At 38.7% G+C, this 17,529-nt stretch overlaps 1 protein-coding gene across 4 annotated transcripts in view; it reads right to left on the reverse strand.

The window, feature by feature from the left end:
- Galnt1 (polypeptide N-acetylgalactosaminyltransferase 1) overlaps positions 1-17,529 on the reverse strand; it is an 80,230-nt gene that overhangs the window by 12,897 nt on the left and 49,804 nt on the right. For all 4 annotated transcript variants that reach the window (XM_027400575.2, XM_027400578.2, XM_027400576.2 and 1 more), the window contains 5 exons: positions 13,714-13,921; positions 10,231-10,401; positions 8,472-8,589; positions 6,070-6,250; positions 4,373-4,512 (listed from right to left, as the gene is read on the reverse strand). In XM_027400575.2, the coding sequence (XP_027256376.1) occupies positions 4,373-4,512; positions 6,070-6,250; positions 8,472-8,589; positions 10,231-10,401; positions 13,714-13,921 (818 nt within the window). The remainder of the gene's footprint in view (positions 1-4,372; positions 4,513-6,069; positions 6,251-8,471; positions 8,590-10,230; positions 10,402-13,713; positions 13,922-17,529) is intronic.

Below are 17,529 nucleotides of genomic sequence, written 5' to 3' on the forward strand. Positions count from 1 at the left end.
ATCTTGCTTGTACAAATAAAGCCTGTCCGAAGGTCAGAGAATGGAGCTTGCTACTGGCTAACCATAGAGGTCTGGAGGTCTGTACAGACAGACAGGGAGTGAAAAGTTTCTGTCAATTCTAGAGTTTATATATTATCCTTCTGAGGTCTTTGATGGAGTTGAAGACAGATAGTTCTGGTCAAGGTTTTACTTAGTTATGATAAATGATAAGTTCCGTATAAAACTTACACTCACAAAGATAGGATAGATGATAGAATATTTCTTTAAATTTTGCCAAATATTAATGAACTAAATATTGTTAACTATAGTTCTTGTTTGATAACTGTTTTGTTATATATAATTTTAATAGACAGGAAAGAGGAGATGATGGGGGATGTCCTTCTGTATTTATGTTTCTCTTATTAGTTGATGAATAAAACACTGATTGGCCAGTAGCCAGTAAGGAAGTATAGGCAGGGCTACCAGATGAGGAGAATTCTGGGGAGAGGTGCTGCTAGAGAGACACCATGTAGCTACCAGGAAGACAGGAAGCCGGGAATTCTTTGATAATATAAGGCCATGTAGAAATACATAGATTAATAGTTATGGGTTAATAATTAAGAGAGAGCTAGCCAGTAAGAAACCTAAGCCATTGGCCAACAGTTTGTAATTAATATAAACCTTTGGGAGTGAAGGGCCATCGGACCAGGCAGAACAGAAACTCTATCTACAACCCTCATTATGGTTCTGTCCTTCCTTATCTTTCATTACCCGTCTACTTGATTTTTTCTACACAAGTGACCTCCCTACTATTTCTGGAACACGCTAAGTACACATTCATCTTAGTAACCTTTGTTCTCCCCTTGCTCTGAAATTTTATCTCAGCAATGCATATGGCTTAGTTATTCATTTCCTTCAAGTTTCTGTCCACAAATTACTGTAGGGGTGCCTTCCTCAACTACCTATGTAAAACAGAGTAATTTTCATGCTCACCAGTCATCCTCGATCCCATCTGCTCTTACACTGCTATCTGACACACTGTATATTTTTCATTATTTTTTTTTCCAAACAGACTATAAGACCAACAAGAGCAGAATTTTCACTTTGTTTTATGCCACATTCCATTAGTGGGCACTCAAATAGTTGTTAAATGAATAAAAAAAAATTCAGTGAAGAAATGGCTGGAGCCTTCCTGATAAATATCCTCATGTGCAGCTAATGCTTATAAAACAAAATCTGTCATGTCAACTTCTATCATAACATAGCTAAGTTTCCCCTTCTGCTTGGCTTTGTAATTTTTTTTTTTTTTTTTTTTTTTTGTAAGTTAGTTTCGTAATTAAGGCCTAGATGTTCTACTGCTACAGTGGAAGAATAAGGGGAGAGAGACAAGAACAGCCAGCATAGACATATTTCTGGGTATATAAACCCAATGGAAACTGAACTTTTTGGGAGGATGTGATGGTTTGAAAGAAAATGGCCCCGGAGGGAGTAGCACTATTAGGAAGTGTGATCTTGTTAGGGGAAGTGTGTCACTGTAGGGATGGGATTTGAGGTCTCATATATGCTCAAGACACCACCCAGTGTCTCAGACTACTACTAACTGCTGTGAGTCAGGAAGTAAGAACTCTTAGCTCCTTCTTTAGCACCAAGTCTGCCTACATGCTGCTTTGTTTCCCAGCATGACAATAATGGGCTAAACCTCTGAACTGTAAGCTACCACAATTAAATGCTTTCTTTTTTGTACGAGTTGCCACAGTCATGGTATCTCTTCACAGCATAGAAACCCTAACTAAGAGGAGAAGAGGGTAAAAGCATAGTATTTACACTAACAAGTAAAAATGAGGAAGTAAAACAAGTCAAATTTTACCAACTGAGGCAAATGCTTCAGTAAGGGCTCAAGCAATCAAAGATTAGCTGGAACAACAGCTGAGGATAAGGAATATACCAATGACTGCTCCTCAGTGCATACCCCTGCCCCCCCCCAACGGGGCCAGAGAATAACTACTTCCAGTTTGTGAGCCACCCCATCTCTAGGACAACTTCTCAGCCCAAGCATCACTGTATAAAAGTGACCCAAGGGAGTAAGAGAACCCAGGCATGGAAACAGGCTAGATTTACCCTGGAGGCAGAAGTGTCCTGTCCCTGGCAGAGACAGTAAATATGCCTTTACTCCTGAAAGAACCTTCCTTCCCTCTGTCCTTTCTGAAATCTTTCTGTAAACCCAATGAATACAGACTCCCAACAAGGTTGCCATGTAAGGGGGCCTAGGCCATGTAAGGTATTTTGACTTCCAAGACTGTCTAAGAAAATTAACCCAAATTCCATCAAAGAAGGTTAAGAGGGAATGACTGACTATCCTGTGACAAGATAAAACTCCTGTGTAGCCTGGATAGACACAGAAAGGTAGGCAATGAAGAAGGACAAATAACCAGAAAACATTAGATGATAGTCTTATAAACATATGCTATCAAAGGAGAAACTTGAAGACAGTAATTTTGAAACTCATAATTGACAATAAAAAATGTCTTTCACATCATAGTCCAGTTAAAAACAAATTCCCTTAACATACTTTCATACATTTATTCCTAGATTATGATTATAGCAGCTAAACTGATGCTAAAGCTATACTAGGCCGTTGAAAATTACTGCCTTTTAGCTAACAAATAGGACCTTGGAGAGTTAGACGAATACTAGGAAAAGATCCCTCAAATCTTTATGGTTTAATAGACTAGGGTATTCTACTCTAAACCAGGAGTAGTCCAATGCTTCTGCTTTAAAACTCGGGGAGGGTAGTCAATTTCAAGTGGTAAAGTGCTCAGTAAGCACTAATTCAATGATACAACAAGAACCTCTAGGGTGACCATGGAAACAAAGACATGACAACCACTAAGAAGTCAATAGGTTAGAACAAATTTGAATAAAAAGAAATGGTACCTCTGTGAAAGAGTTACTAAAGCTACATGGAGATGGTTGGTTTTCTTCCAAGAGAAGGAATAACTTGGGCTCCAGGAGAACTCTCACTTAGAGGCTGAACTCTTAAATAACAACAATGGAAAAAGACCAGAAGTCTAGTTTAAGAAAGACCAATCTGAATTTTTTTTTAGGGGGTGGTGGTGGGGAGACAGGGTCTCTCTATTATGTAGCTCAGACTCACAGAGATCTATCTGCCTCTGTCTCCCAGTGCTCAGATTAAATGCATGTGTCACCATGCCCAACTCTGATCTGCATTCTTAAACGCAGAACTGAAGTCTGGCTAGGAGTCAGAACTGATAGCTAACTGGCATTCAATAAACAGGATATAAGAAATTGTTTACTGTCAAAGTCATTGTAACAGAAGGCAAGACCTTTTTCATACTAGATCTATTTGTATAGGCATGCACTGAGATAAAAGTACAACTAATTTGCAAATTTTTCTTATTTATAAGCATTAATAAGTCAATTATTTCAAGAAAAATAATGCTGAATTCTGAGAAGCAACTTAAGAGAATCACCAGAATTAAATATGTTTTTCAGCATTTCCCTAACTTCTCTGTCTAAACTATGAAAACTTCCCAAAGGAAAATAAACATATGCCCTCAACATACATACAGAACAGTGTTTCAACCCTTCTTGTCAAGTTTTCTTCACTCTGAAAATTCTCAGGCTTTGATTTGGATTAACCCAAGAATATCAGCTTTAGAAGTACAGGTTTCAAATAAATGGCTTAGCATGTTAAAACACACACACACACACACACACACACACACACACACACACACACACAAAACGTTTTACATTGTAATAAGAGTCTTCTTGTTAAAAAGTATTTTTTTTAAAGATCTATTTATTTTGATTTATGTGTACATGTTGGGTGTTTTACCTGCATGTATGTATGTGTATCATATGTATGGCTGGTACAATCAAGGGCCAGAAAAGGGCACTGGATATCCTCTAGTTGAAGTGACATAAAGATGGTTTTGAATTGTCATGTGGGTACTGTGACCCAAACCCCAGTCTTCTGCAAGAGCAATAAGTGAGATGAGCAATCAATCTCTCCAGCCCCAAGTATCTTTAATAGAACATAATCTGATAAAATTATAGTAAGATTTTGCTGGGGAAGTGGCTCAGTGATGAAGCACTTGCTTAGTATGTGAAAATTCTCAGGGTTGCTTCCTAGTACTAGAGGTGGGGGAGACAAAAATTTCACAAGATTTCATATTATGAGGCAGACTATTCAATTCCCAGGAACCACATGGTGGCTCACAACCATTTGTAATGAGATCTGGTGCCCTTGTTTGGCCTTCAGACATGCATGCAGGTAAAACACTGTATATACACACAATATATATTTAACGCGCGCGCGCGCGCGCGCGCGCGCACACACAAACACACACACACACACACACGTTTTTACCTCTCCCAATGAGAAATAGTGACGTGGAATTTGAGAATCAGGGTAAATATTTTCTAGGTACCAAGAGAAAGGTTTGCATTGTAGTTTATGTCTCAGACCAAGTCTTGATGATATGTCTCCATAATCTACCTTTGTAACACCTGTTAAAAGAAATAATTGACTGATTTACTAGAGTTCTATTTGATAACACACACTACTTATACACTCATTTTCTTAAAGCAGCTAAATGGGAAACGGGATTATTAGGTGATAGATGGTACTAGATGTGATATGATATGGACCTGCCTCCCAAAGTAGAAAACAAGGACAAGGCATTAATATGCATTTTGATTTTTTCAAAGCAAATAAATTCATGTGAGAATGTAACACATACTAATATTAAGCTAAGTTATACAGAGATCAGATAACTTTAATGTATATTAAGATAAAAATAAAAAATTAACATCTATTTGACACAAATATTAAATAATACAACTATTTCTCTCATATAATCCACTGAACTGTGTTCATACCCACTTGAATCTTGAAGTATTTTACCTGAACAACCAAGGCAGAATAGTAATAATTTCAGATAGGCTTATTGCTGGGGAGACACAGACACACAAAAAGCCAGAATAGCAGAGCGAAGCTCTTGGAGAGAAGTCTTGAGGAATACTACAGGCTCTGCATTGGCTTTGTGACATGAGATGGTTTCACAAAAGTCCTATACAGCAGCACCAAAAGGCCTGCTTATGGAGAATGCGCATAACCTGCTTCTGAGGTGGTACTGTTTTATGGGACAGGGGATGTAACTCAGTCATGAGTGCTTGTCTAGCATACATGAAACTCTGAGTTTAGTACCCCAGTATCACATAAAACATGTAAGGTCATGCAGACCCTTAATCACAGACAGCACTTGGAAAATGGAGGCAAAAGGATCCTAAGTTCAAGGACATCCTCAGTTACATAGTGAGTTTGAGGCTAGCCTGGGATACATGATACCCTGTCTCTACATACATATATAAATCCATACACAAATACTAGTATTTTTATGTTGGATAAAAAAGCCAAATGTCCAGAGAGAGTGCTTTGTCAGCTAGGAAAATGGCTGGCATTTAACAAGACAGAATATCACAGGAATAAATGTCAAATGCTGCAGTTAGGTAAAAAGAAAACACACACACACAGAGAGAGAGAGAGAGAGAGAGAGAGAGAGAGAGAGAGACAGAGAGAGAGAGAGAGAGAGAGAGAGAGAGACCTCTATACAACTCTGGATCAGCAGAATTGACCTAGATATTTAGTATTACTGCTAATAATATCTCAGGCATGCTATCAAGTATTTTCTGTACTATGATTTTTACCATTCCCTATAATGACCTTATCAAGTCTTTACTTCCAACCCTCTTTACTTCTCCTTAGAATCAGGGACAAGAAAGATACAATCTTGGGCCAGTGAGGTGGCTTAGGGGATAAAGATTCTTGCTGCCGAAACCTGAAGACCTGAGTTCAATCCTTGGGACCCATATGGTGGGAAAAGAATCAACTCCACAAGTTGTATTTGGCCTTCATACATGGACTATGGCACAAGCACCCCCACCTCAGATTTTAAAAATAAATTACACACACACACACACACACACACACACACACACACACACACACACACACACACACACACAGAAAGGTACAAGTATATACATTATGCAAAATACACTAACCTGGAGAAATTATATAGAAGAAATTCTTGAATTCATCCATCCATACTTCTGCAAGCCGTCTGTTATTTTTATTGATAATCTGTCCTGTCCCTCCTGGAAACGTGTAAGGTGTAGCTTTCCGAAACACATGACCAACATGGGAACAAGTCACAATTTCCAAAGTTCCTCCACACTGCCAAATCTGAAAACAGCAGGATGAAGCTTAGTAACTACCTAACAAAGGTTGCTTAGTATTTGTGTGGTATTTTCTTTTCAATTGAACAGGGGGTTGGCTTTTATTTATCTGTAGTTATTGGTAATTTTTTTCCCCAAAATGTCTATAAACTACCAAATCTGAATGAGAGCAAAGTAAACTGTGTTGGACATATAGTTTAAAATTCAGAACACAAGCCTGATTATGGTGATCTATGCCTTTAACCCCAGCATTCAAGAGGTAGAGGCAAAGGACCTCCATGAGTTAAGGTCCTCCTGGTCTACAGAGTGAGTTCCAGGCTAGCAAGGGTTACATAGTGAGATCCTGTCTCAAAAATAAACGATAAAATTCAGGACTCAGAGATCCTGCTCTGGTGTACAGCCAGTACTTCCCCAGGATCAAGTGTTTTTCAAATTTTGGTCAAAACACAAAGACAAGTTACAAACTACACATAGAAGAGTGAGATACACAGCAGCAACTCTCAAATGCAAATGACTCACAGCATCGTAAATTCAAACTGCTGAACTGCAATCAACTCTTGTCAACAAGGACATGCTGTTTCAGGAAACACTCACTATTATTCTGTTTGTTTTGTGTATTTAACATGTTTGATGTGGCCCATGATTTAACACTCACTACACACACCCATGATCAGGGAGTATTCAGCCAAATTTGTTTCTATTTCTATCTCTCCAAACTTGTGTCGTTACTGACACATCACACAGAACAGACACTCACCATGATTTTTCAACAAGACAGAGACAGCATGTTCTCATCTATTTGTTCAATCAATAAAACACATGGAACAAAAGGAAAACCATGTATAGGTTTATATTCTTAATTCAATATAATTGTTTCAAAATATAGTTTTGTGCCATAAAGGAAAATCTCATATTTGCAATTGAAACTCACATTTTGAAGAACTTCTGGTTTGTTAAATAGTCAGTGTGTCTACCTTCAGGTTTGTTAAATAGTCAGTGTGTCCTTGTTAAATAGTCAGTGTGTCTACCTTCAGGGCTGTTAAACAGTCAGTGTGTCCACCCTCAGGGCTGTTAAATAGTCAGTGTGTCTACACACTGGTTTTCCCAGGTTATACAGTGTTAGAGCTGTAGGCAAGGAGAGTCTCTGAGAGCAAAGGGGCTTCCTGCTTCTACTTACAGAACACTCAGTTGTTTGCCTCTCCTAATACACTATATGTTAGAAGCTGTTTAGAGCATACGTTATCATCTAACATGCTGATTTAGTGAATATGAAATGAAAGGTAACTATGTTGAATTGACTGAAGAGTAATTTCAGAACTGCTTTGTCTTTCTCTTCCTTTTTGTGGTATGTATGCATGCATGTGTGTGTGGTGGCCAGAGGTTAATAATATCAGGTATCTTTCTAAATCATTTTCCACCTTACTGTTTTGAGACAGGGTCACTCACTGAAACCAGGGCTCACTCATTTAGCTATGGATTCTACTGTCCTTGTGTCCTCAGCACTAGGATTACAGTATGCATTGGCATGCCTAGCCTTAAAAAATAAAAAAAAATAAAAATTGAGCATTTAATTTGTCTGTCAGAGAACAACTTGTGAGTCAATTCTCTCCTTCTACCATGTTGGTCCTGGGAACAGACTCAGGCTGCAGGAAGCGTCTTTACCCACTGAGCTGTTTCAGCAGATCCATGCCCAGCTTTTTTTTTTTTAGGTAGGAGCTGGGAATCAAACTCAGATCTCCATGTATACATGGCAAGCTCATTACTGACAGAGCCATCTACCTAATTGTTGTCACCTTTTACTGAAAAAACATAAAACTGATAAGGTAACCAAATTTAATGTAAGAGAACAATTTCAATTAGACAAGAAGTAAATAATATAACTTAAAATTATGTTTTACAGTTAGGTACCACAAGCAGCCTGTTTAAATTACAATTATTTCTATTTAGTTGCTGAAGCTTGAATTACTTTCTTAAAATGACAGAAATTGAGAACTGAAGAATTATACACAGATTTAACAGCTAGACTATTAAAGATAACCGGATTATTTGCTAAAACAGTCTTTTTAAACAAATCTTCCATAGTGTCATCAAACTTTTTATAGGCTGAAGGTTCTGAAGTCAGGTTAAACTCATTAAATTTTATTTCTTATATAAACAACAAGAATAATGAATACATATTGTGGTTAAGTAAAAGATTTTTTTTTGGGGGGGGGTCAAAGGGAACTTACCCTAAAGGAAATTTCTAGGTTTTCTCCTCCCCAAATATCCATGCCAGCATCATATGTTCCAATTTCCTGAAAGTAATCTCTGTCTATTGAAAAAAGGCCGCCGGCCATTGTAGGTGTTCTGAAATTCAATCATAATACTATGCCATTAATTTTAATATTTTAAAGTTTTTAATCAGTGTTTGTTTTAAAAGTACTACAGTTCTTCAGCTGTTTCTAATTCTAGGACAATGCTTCTTACCCTCTGCAGTGTTTTCGCCTTCAGGGGTCACTGACCCGAACCTTGGTGCCAACCTACTTTCTGTCTTGAACTCTTTACACTGAACGTATTTCTCATAACCTGCTCCATCTGACCAGGTATTTGATTCCAAGTCTCAGCAACTATAGATGTAGTTAATAATTTTATTCAACTAGACTCAGGTTAGGGTTAAAATGCCAAGTTCTAAGGGTGGCAAATACTGTAAAAATGCCAGGTTAAGACAGGATGGAAACAGAGCCTTTCTTGGGTTTGCAGAAATCTTGAGGGAGGGGATGCAGTGCAGAGTACCATCAACAGACGCCTTCTAAGGGGGCCACATTCTAACCACCTGGGGTACGGTTTCTGCAGAAGACAAGTCCAGGTATGCACAGGGTGGGGTGGAGGAAGAAGCACAGAACAAAGCAGAAAAATGGTAAAAGAGGATTTAAATGAATGGGATATCTGTGGTTTCAGTTAACCATTGATTTCTATGAAGGGTGAGTATAAAGAGGGGAAAACTGACTCCACCAGGAGAAAATAATTAAGTTCTTGGGTCCAAGGGTACCATAGGCTCCTGAGTTCAGAAGGCACTGACATGTGCTCTTTCAGGCTTCTCTAGGACAGCAGCAGTGTTTCTTCAGCGAAAACTGTCACTGCCAAAGTTTTCAAATGTCTAAGAGTCCTTGATTTCACACTGAAGTGAACTAAGAGCTTCTTTGTACTGCTAAGATCTCAGGCTGGTTCAAGAAGTATTGAGTGAAAAAAATAAAAATCTCTTCAGCTTCTCCTGAATTTGATTTGAACTCATTCATGGGAAGATAGACTAGAGAAACTTAAAATAGGAGGAAATGGAGTTCAACTGTTACAGGAGTTGCAGGTAGACACAATTGGGATAAATACTACAATGGTCTAGGTAGCTGAAGTATCTGTTCTATGTCCTTACCAGCATGATTTGTATGCCTTCCTGGAAAAAAGTCACACGTGATCACGTATAGTTAAAAAAGAAAAACAAATACACATTAATGGACATCCCTTTATACCCTGTTAGTTCTGGTAATTTTAGAAAATTGTGTGAAACAAGCTTTTCTAACCTTACTAGTCAGAAACTGTCATCCAGATGGTACATATTAGTAAAAAACACTACAGTGCAAGCAACAATTTTGAGACAGTACTTTAACATAATGACACAATCAACTGGGGAGAAGTCTGATTTAAGCACAGACTGAACTTAGAAATTTGTAATGTGTTCATATAGGAAAGAAAGAACATAGGCATGACATCATCATTTCTCTTGTATACCAGAGTTTACAGATAAAAAAAAAATCTAACTTTATTAACTGGAGGGTTATTAATAATTAACTTTATTAATCCCTCTTTAAAAAAACAGACATATGTGAAATACAGTTCATGATTACATACAAGGTGCACAAATGCTATGTGTTTCTCAAAGTACACCTTTAACCCAACTGATGAAATGTCATAACTCTCTGCAACACACTATAAAGGAAACATCTGACAACCTACCTCACAGGAAGAGTCCGGTCACCTTTCCTTCTGTCCATTTCTCTTTGGGGAACAGGGTACCAACGAAAATTGAGCTTCCAGTTGAATCCACCATAGGTCATGTCAGAGCCTGCCATGTACTCGAAAGTATCATCGCTGATCACATCAATGATAGGACACACCACTGTTCTCCTGATAGCATAAAAGTGAATTTAAAAATCTTTCAAATGGTCCTTACTATACCGACTATACAGCAAAACAACTAAAAAAGTTTTCCTACTACAGCACACACACATAGTATCATAATCATTTGTTGGCTGAGAACCTTGCCCTTTCGCATTTCTTCTTTTAGACATACTTTTTACTACTTGCCACAGGAAAAATATTATATTAGTGATTTTACACATTTAATCATTTTTAGGCAAAAATTTCCTTTTTAAACAACTCATTTCTGTTCTTCAGTTTTTTGCTAGTGAGAAACTAAATATATTCATGTGCATAATCTACTGCTCTCTGGGCAAATATCCAACACTGACATTGCTTAATTAAAGCCAGCATCCATCACTGTTTTCTACTCTTGTTCTATAACTAGGATGTACACATTCCTCCCTGAAGCTTCACCATAATACTATCAACTTTAAGCTGATTTTTTACATTTTTATTAATTCAAATATATTAAGTAATAGGTCAAGACCTTTGGAATTTACATACACATACACATACACACTATATATATAAAATTTTGTTTGCTTGTTTGTGTTTTGGGTTTTTTTTTTTCTTGAGACAATGGCTCTCTATGTAGTCCTGGTTTTCCAGGAACTCACCATGTAGACTAGGCTGGACTTGAACTCAGAGATCCTTCTGCCTCTGCCTCCCAACTGCTGGGACTAAAGATGTGTATCACCACAACCAGATGAAATTTTAATTTTTTAGTTACTAGAAGGGATTTTTTTCTTTCAGGTTTATATTTTTTCATATGGACTGTGTGATCATATGTTCATCAATTTTCCATCTGGCTTAAAAGAAACATACACATACCTAAAAACACTCAAATGACAACAGCTCTTTTGAAGGAAAAGTGTCCCAAATACAGCCTTTGGTAGATATAGTTTATAGGATGTGATACTATATCCATTCTATTGGTGTTTATAAAGAAGTCTTTCCCAATCAGGCAGTGTGGTGCATGCCTTTAATCTCAGCACTCGGGAGGCAGAGGCAGAGGCAGAGGCAGAGGCAGAAGGATCTCTGTTAGTTTGAGGCCAGCCTGGTCTATAGAGGGAATTCCAGGACAGCCAGAGCTACAGAGAGAAAAGGAAGGAAGGAAATAAGGGAGAGAGGAGGAGGGAGGAGGAGGGGGGGAGAAGGGAGGGAGGGAGGGAAAGAGGGAGGGAAAAGAGGGGGAGGGAAAGAGGGAGGGAGGGAGAGGGAGGGAGGGAGAGGGGAGGGAAAGAGGGAGGAGGGAGGGAGAGGAGGGAAAGAGGGAGGAGGGAGGGAGGGAGGAGGGAGGGAGGGAGGAGGGAGGGAGGGAGGGAGGGAGGGAGGGAGGAGGGAGGGAGAGGGAGGGGAGAGAGGGAGGGAAAGAGGGAGGGAGGGAGGGAGGGAGAGAGGAAGGAAGGAAGGAAGGAAGGAAGGAAGGAAGGAAGGAAGGAAGGAAGGAAGGAAGGTAAATCTTTCCCATGGGCTGGTGAGATGGTTTAGAGAGTAAAGGAACTTAATCACCTGAGTTCAATTCTATGAAACACGGTGTACAAGGAGAAAACAAACTTCTACAAGTTGTGCCTTAACCTCTCCATGAGTATCATGGCTTTTTTTCCCCCTCATTGGTGTGCCTGCCCCGCCCAGCAAGCTGGCTCAGTAGCTAAAGGTGCCTGCTTCCAAGCCTAACAATCCTGAGTTTGATTACCAGGCACACACACACACACACACACACACACACACACGCACGCACGCACGCACGCACGCACGCACGCACGCACGCACGCACGCACGCACACACACACACACACACACACAATTTTTAAAAATTTAAATCATAGGTCTTTACTGTCTTTTTAAAATTAATATTATTTTAGCCTCATAAAAATAGTTCACTTTCCTACTTTTTCTATATTGTGTTCAAACATCTTGACGGGAGCACTCTTCGCCTCCTACACACAATGGATTCCTCTGCTGTGTGTGATCCAGTTCTCATTCTCACTAGGTATAAATTTTAGCATCCCAGTTTTACATTAACAGCAAGCCTCACCATGAGTAGGGACTAGACTTTGCACTTGTCACCCTCAACTTGTACATTTATCAAGGGACAAACAGTACCCCAGAATTCAGCAGACACCACAAAACACAGCTGACTTCAGTGAATAGACAGCTTTTTTGCTCTCACTTTGTGTTTATTTTTCTTAATTTCTTTCTTCTTTCTTTTTGTGTCAACTCAGTGAACTTAGGAAAAAAAACTTTTAATATTTATCCATCACTTTGACATTATTAAAGATATATAATCCACTATAGAGCCCAAACTGTAAGTTATTTTAGTAGTTGTTTTAGTCAATTCTTTCCTATATAACACATACTACCTTCTTTGTATGGGTCCAGGATCATGTATCTAAAGTTTTACTTTGTGCAAGCAAGAATCTCCTAAACCAGTCACCTTTTACTTATGGAAAAATATTTAGAGAGATTTTCTATTCTTTTGATTCTTCAGGGTAATGATCTCTTTTGTAAACTGCTGCATGTTCTTTTTTTTTTTTAGTGCAATGCTGGTTTGTTTTATGTCTGAGAAGATAGCTGTAGTGCCACCATTTGCTAACAAAGAGAATAAGTGAAATGACCTTACACCTTCCATTCTCCACTGGGCTAGTGAAATCTACTCTATACAATCTAAGCCTTAAAGTTGATGTGGACAGCTTTAAGGTCAAATTGCTGGGGCAAGCAGGAACTCAACTAAGATGAGAGCTGAAGTCCCTATGAAAATGTCAACAATCAACAAACAGGAGAAAATCTGCCTGCCCCCTGGACAGCAAACTTTCCTGGAGTTCATCACTGTCTACCGGTTCTGATCCTGTCTGGTCAACCTAGAGCACAGAGTATTCTACAACATGCTGTCTAATTGATCCCTATCAGGAGAGTTTGCAAATTTGTTAGTAATCAGACTTTAAGAATGTGGTCTTCTTTGTATTCGGTTTGGAGCACTCTTGAAGGCATTTTGAGAGAATGGTACATTTATATTTATTTAAAAACAAAATTTTGCAATGTTCCACACAGTCTAAGACAAAAATACTAAATAAGCCAGGTAGTGGTGGCTCACACCTTTAATCCCAATACTTGGGAGGCAGAGGAAGGTGGATCCAGGAAGTTGAGACCAGCCTGATCTACAAGAGCTAGTTCCAGGACAGGCTCCAAAGCTACACAGAGAAACCCTGTCTCAAACAAACAAACAAACAAACAAACAACAAAAAAAATAAATAAAATAAAAAATACTAAACAAGTTCATAAATTCCAGAAAATTACCTGTCATGTTTGATCCTGGCTAAGAGAGGCTCCAACCACCCTGCCGTACACTCACAATGTGCATCCAAGAAGGTGATCACTTGGCCTTTGGACACAGCAGCTCCTTTTAATCTAGCTCTGATCAACCCAGAACGTTGTTCCATTCGAATTACGTGAACTGGCACCTTGAGTTTTTTCACATAACTCTCTAGAGGTCTTTTCAAAAAGTCTGAAAATATAACAAAAGCATGGAAAAAAAAAAAAGAACGAACTGGCATCAACCGAACTTAAAGCAATTTTGATTTTGCAGCATTCCTTCAACATATACATACTGACAGAGTAATTCTAGTGAGGCTCCTTGCCATTCCCTGAAGGAAGCCTTCTAATTTCACAGTGGTATCAACTAGCTGTCTCTATTTTGCTACAAGAACACAAAGATAGTACATATGGCTCAAGTATTGCCCAGGACAGGCATGTCACCATGCATCTGTCAGGCTTCACAATTCTCTTGCTAATCATGCTGAAGGAGGATCTGCAATAGAAGCAAAGTAGCCCAGCCAGGTATGACAGCACACACTTTAATCCTAACCCTGCAAAGCAGAAGTAGGAGGATTTTGTGTTTGAGGCCACTATATGCACACAGGGAGTTTTGAGATCCTGTCTCAAAAACAAAACAATACACCCAACACATACACAAAACAGAAAAAAGCAGCTTAAGATTATTAAATTTAGGCAAGGCAGTGTGGCACATGCCTTTAATACCAGCAATAGAGAGGCAAGGTAGGCAGATCTGAGTTCAAGGACATCTTTGTCTACAGAAAGAGTTCCAAGACAGCTAAGTCTATACAGAGAAACCCTGTCTCAAAAAACAAAACAAAAGAATGTTAAATCTAGATCACAATAGACAGAAGAAACAGTATGTCACAGCTATTATAATTTTAAAAATTGGGTATTTCTTCCAAGGCAGAAATAAAGTATCTTTCCGATAACATGGTCTCTGACTATATACTCAACAGGAAGCAGAAAATGAAAAACTTGTAAGAGAAATGCTAGACAGGAACTGAAAGGCAAAGAAAGATCCCTGCCAGACAAATGTGAATCACAAACTATTTTTAATTATTTTATTTTAATTAGAAAGATTATTTTACATGTCAATCCCAGGTCCCTCTCCCTTCCCTCCTCCCCTGCCCCCCAATCACAAACTATTGAAGGTGATGGGGCCATGTCTTTCTAACTAATGTGAGTTAAAGTAAGTATACAGTCTATTTAGGGAAGGGAATACTGATTTGGAGAGTTTCTATGACTAGCTCTGTCTTCTAAGACTTCAGCAATTCACAGAATTCATGGTAAAAGACTAAGGGGCTGCTTGAATACTGAAAGCAAGAATCCAAGTGCTTCCTGTAAGATGGAACAGGTGGACAAATGGGAGCAAAGTGATTGTTTGGTAAGATCAGAATGAGACACTAGTAACATCATCAGAAATCCAAAACCCTCCAAAAAGACTGGGCTATATATCAGATCACTAATCTCGTTTTCTGTTAACTTATTTCCTAACATTTGTGCTAAAAATAGTATTTCAAAAACAGTACTATGATTTCATGAACTAAGTCATAAGGTGAGAAGATTCTGAGTAAGAAAATTTGAACAATGCCAATCTGAGAAAAAACATTTTTATACTAGCAGTGAGTGGGTTTGTGACAGTTCCACATACTGTTAAATGTGTTGATCTTCACAATGACCTGTAAGGCTGTATTGTTACACATACCTTAAAAATGAATATCTAAGCTCTCGGAACATTACATGAATTTGATCCATGTGACAGTTTGTTATGGCCCAGGCTTGCCTCACTGCAAATCCATCCTTTTACGCTGGACAGAGCTCTGTACGAATACTGGCCAGGCAAAGTGGGGATATCTGTAATCCAGTACTAGGGGGATGGAACAGAGAAATGAGGTTCTCAAGATTGAGGCCAGACTGGCCTAGGCTTTGTAGCAAGACCCTGTCTCAAAACACCAACCCAACAAGCAAACAGAACATAACAAAAGGGCCAATAGAACACAGGAGTGTGGACCCTGAATCTGCACAAATGTGGATTAGCAGTTAGTCCACATGTCTAGAACTAAACAGAATCATCTGTGGGTGAGTATGAGATATGCTCTAATACCTTAAAGTTGATCAAATAGTTAATTTATCACAAGTCCTATTTCTGAAAACTATTAATATTGTCCTGTCTATCAACAGCAACAACAAAAAGTTGGGTTTGTTTTGTTTTTCGAGACACAGTTTCTCCATGTAATAGCCCTGGCTGTCCTGGAACTTGCTGTATAGACTAGGTTGGCCTCAAACTCAGAGTTGGCCTGCCTCTGCCTTCCGAGTATGGGATTAATATGCCTCCCCCTTTTTACTAGTAACAAAGTTTTTAATGCATGATTCTGTAGCACTGTAACAAATTTTCGTGGCATTTCTGAAACCTTCATGACTTTTATACAATGGGCACTTGGAAATATGTGTTTTTAGTTCATACCTAACTTTATAAGAATCAAGTCCTGGGAAGGTATTGATGATTAGAAACCCCTCCTCCTTAAATATCCTGCTGACTGTTGTCCTATAAATAAGCCCCACTCCTCCATACAGCATGAGGTTGTCAAGAGATTTTGCCACTTGCTGGTACTAGTGAAATTTGTCTTGAACATTTGTATATACACTAGTATTTAATAGCGCTTTAATTGTTTATAATTTCTGACTTCAAAGGTTTCTGAGGAAGGGCAGATTTACTTCACATTTTGTGTTCCCACTGGCAATATTCTAAGATATTTATCACGGTGCTACAATTCTTACTGTTTAGTGAGTACTCTAAGATTCAACTGGAAATACACAGTATTTCCACTCCTACAAGGAGGCCAAAATTAAGTTACAATACAGCTGGTAAGGTGGCTCAGTTGGGTAAAGGTACTTGTCTACAGCCTGAGTTTGATTCCTGGGACCCATGTGATGGAAGGAGAGAACAGACTCCAAAAAGTTGTCCTCTGACATCTATGTATACCTTGGTGTATATATACAGGCAACGTCTGTCTGTCTGTCTGTCTGTCTGTCTGTCTGTCTGTCTGTCTCTGTCTCTCTCACAGAGAGAGAGAAAAACACACACAATAAATTAAAAAAAAATAGTCACAAAGGAGTCATTGATTGTCACTTTACTAGATAAGAATTTGTTGCCCCTTAGTAGTAGCATCACCCAAAGGCAACTTTGGGGGAAATGTAATGTGTGCTTTTAGGCTCTGAGCTAACCTAATAGGAAGTTAATTACATTGTTAAATCTACAGATGACCTCCTACACAGCACTTAGAGCCTTTGCTGGCTCCTTCCCCTTGCATGTAGCAACACAGTCCTACTGAGCCACTAAGGATTGTGTGTTTCACTCCCCAAGTATACACAAGGTTTTAATTTCCATCTGACTTGTTCATACAGATAGAGCTCTATCAAATACCTCACTTTACCTTATAGTTGTGTTATATATGCAGAATACATACTTGGACATTTATATCTCAGTTCACTAAAAATTAAAAAAAAAAACAATATGCACCACGCACCAAGCCTACTTAAAATGTACATGTTAAGAAGGAAAAACAATGCTGTTCCCAGAAATATCTGAGAAATATTAGCTAGAACACTATAAAAAACAACAAAAACCCAGTATGATCAGGCCAAGTAAGCTCTGGGACAGAGAATGCATATAACAGTGAACGGCAGCACTAATGAAGGGTCTACCTATAAAGAAACTACAGATACTACACTCGAAACTCTGGTGAGAGCTGTGTTCAGTCTCTGTGGCAGTACAGA

Source organism: Cricetulus griseus, chromosome 2 (genome assembly GCF_003668045.3).
Source record: "Cricetulus griseus strain 17A/GY chromosome 2, alternate assembly CriGri-PICRH-1.0, whole genome shotgun sequence".
Classification (NCBI taxonomy): domain Eukaryota; kingdom Metazoa; phylum Chordata; class Mammalia; order Rodentia; family Cricetidae; genus Cricetulus; species Cricetulus griseus.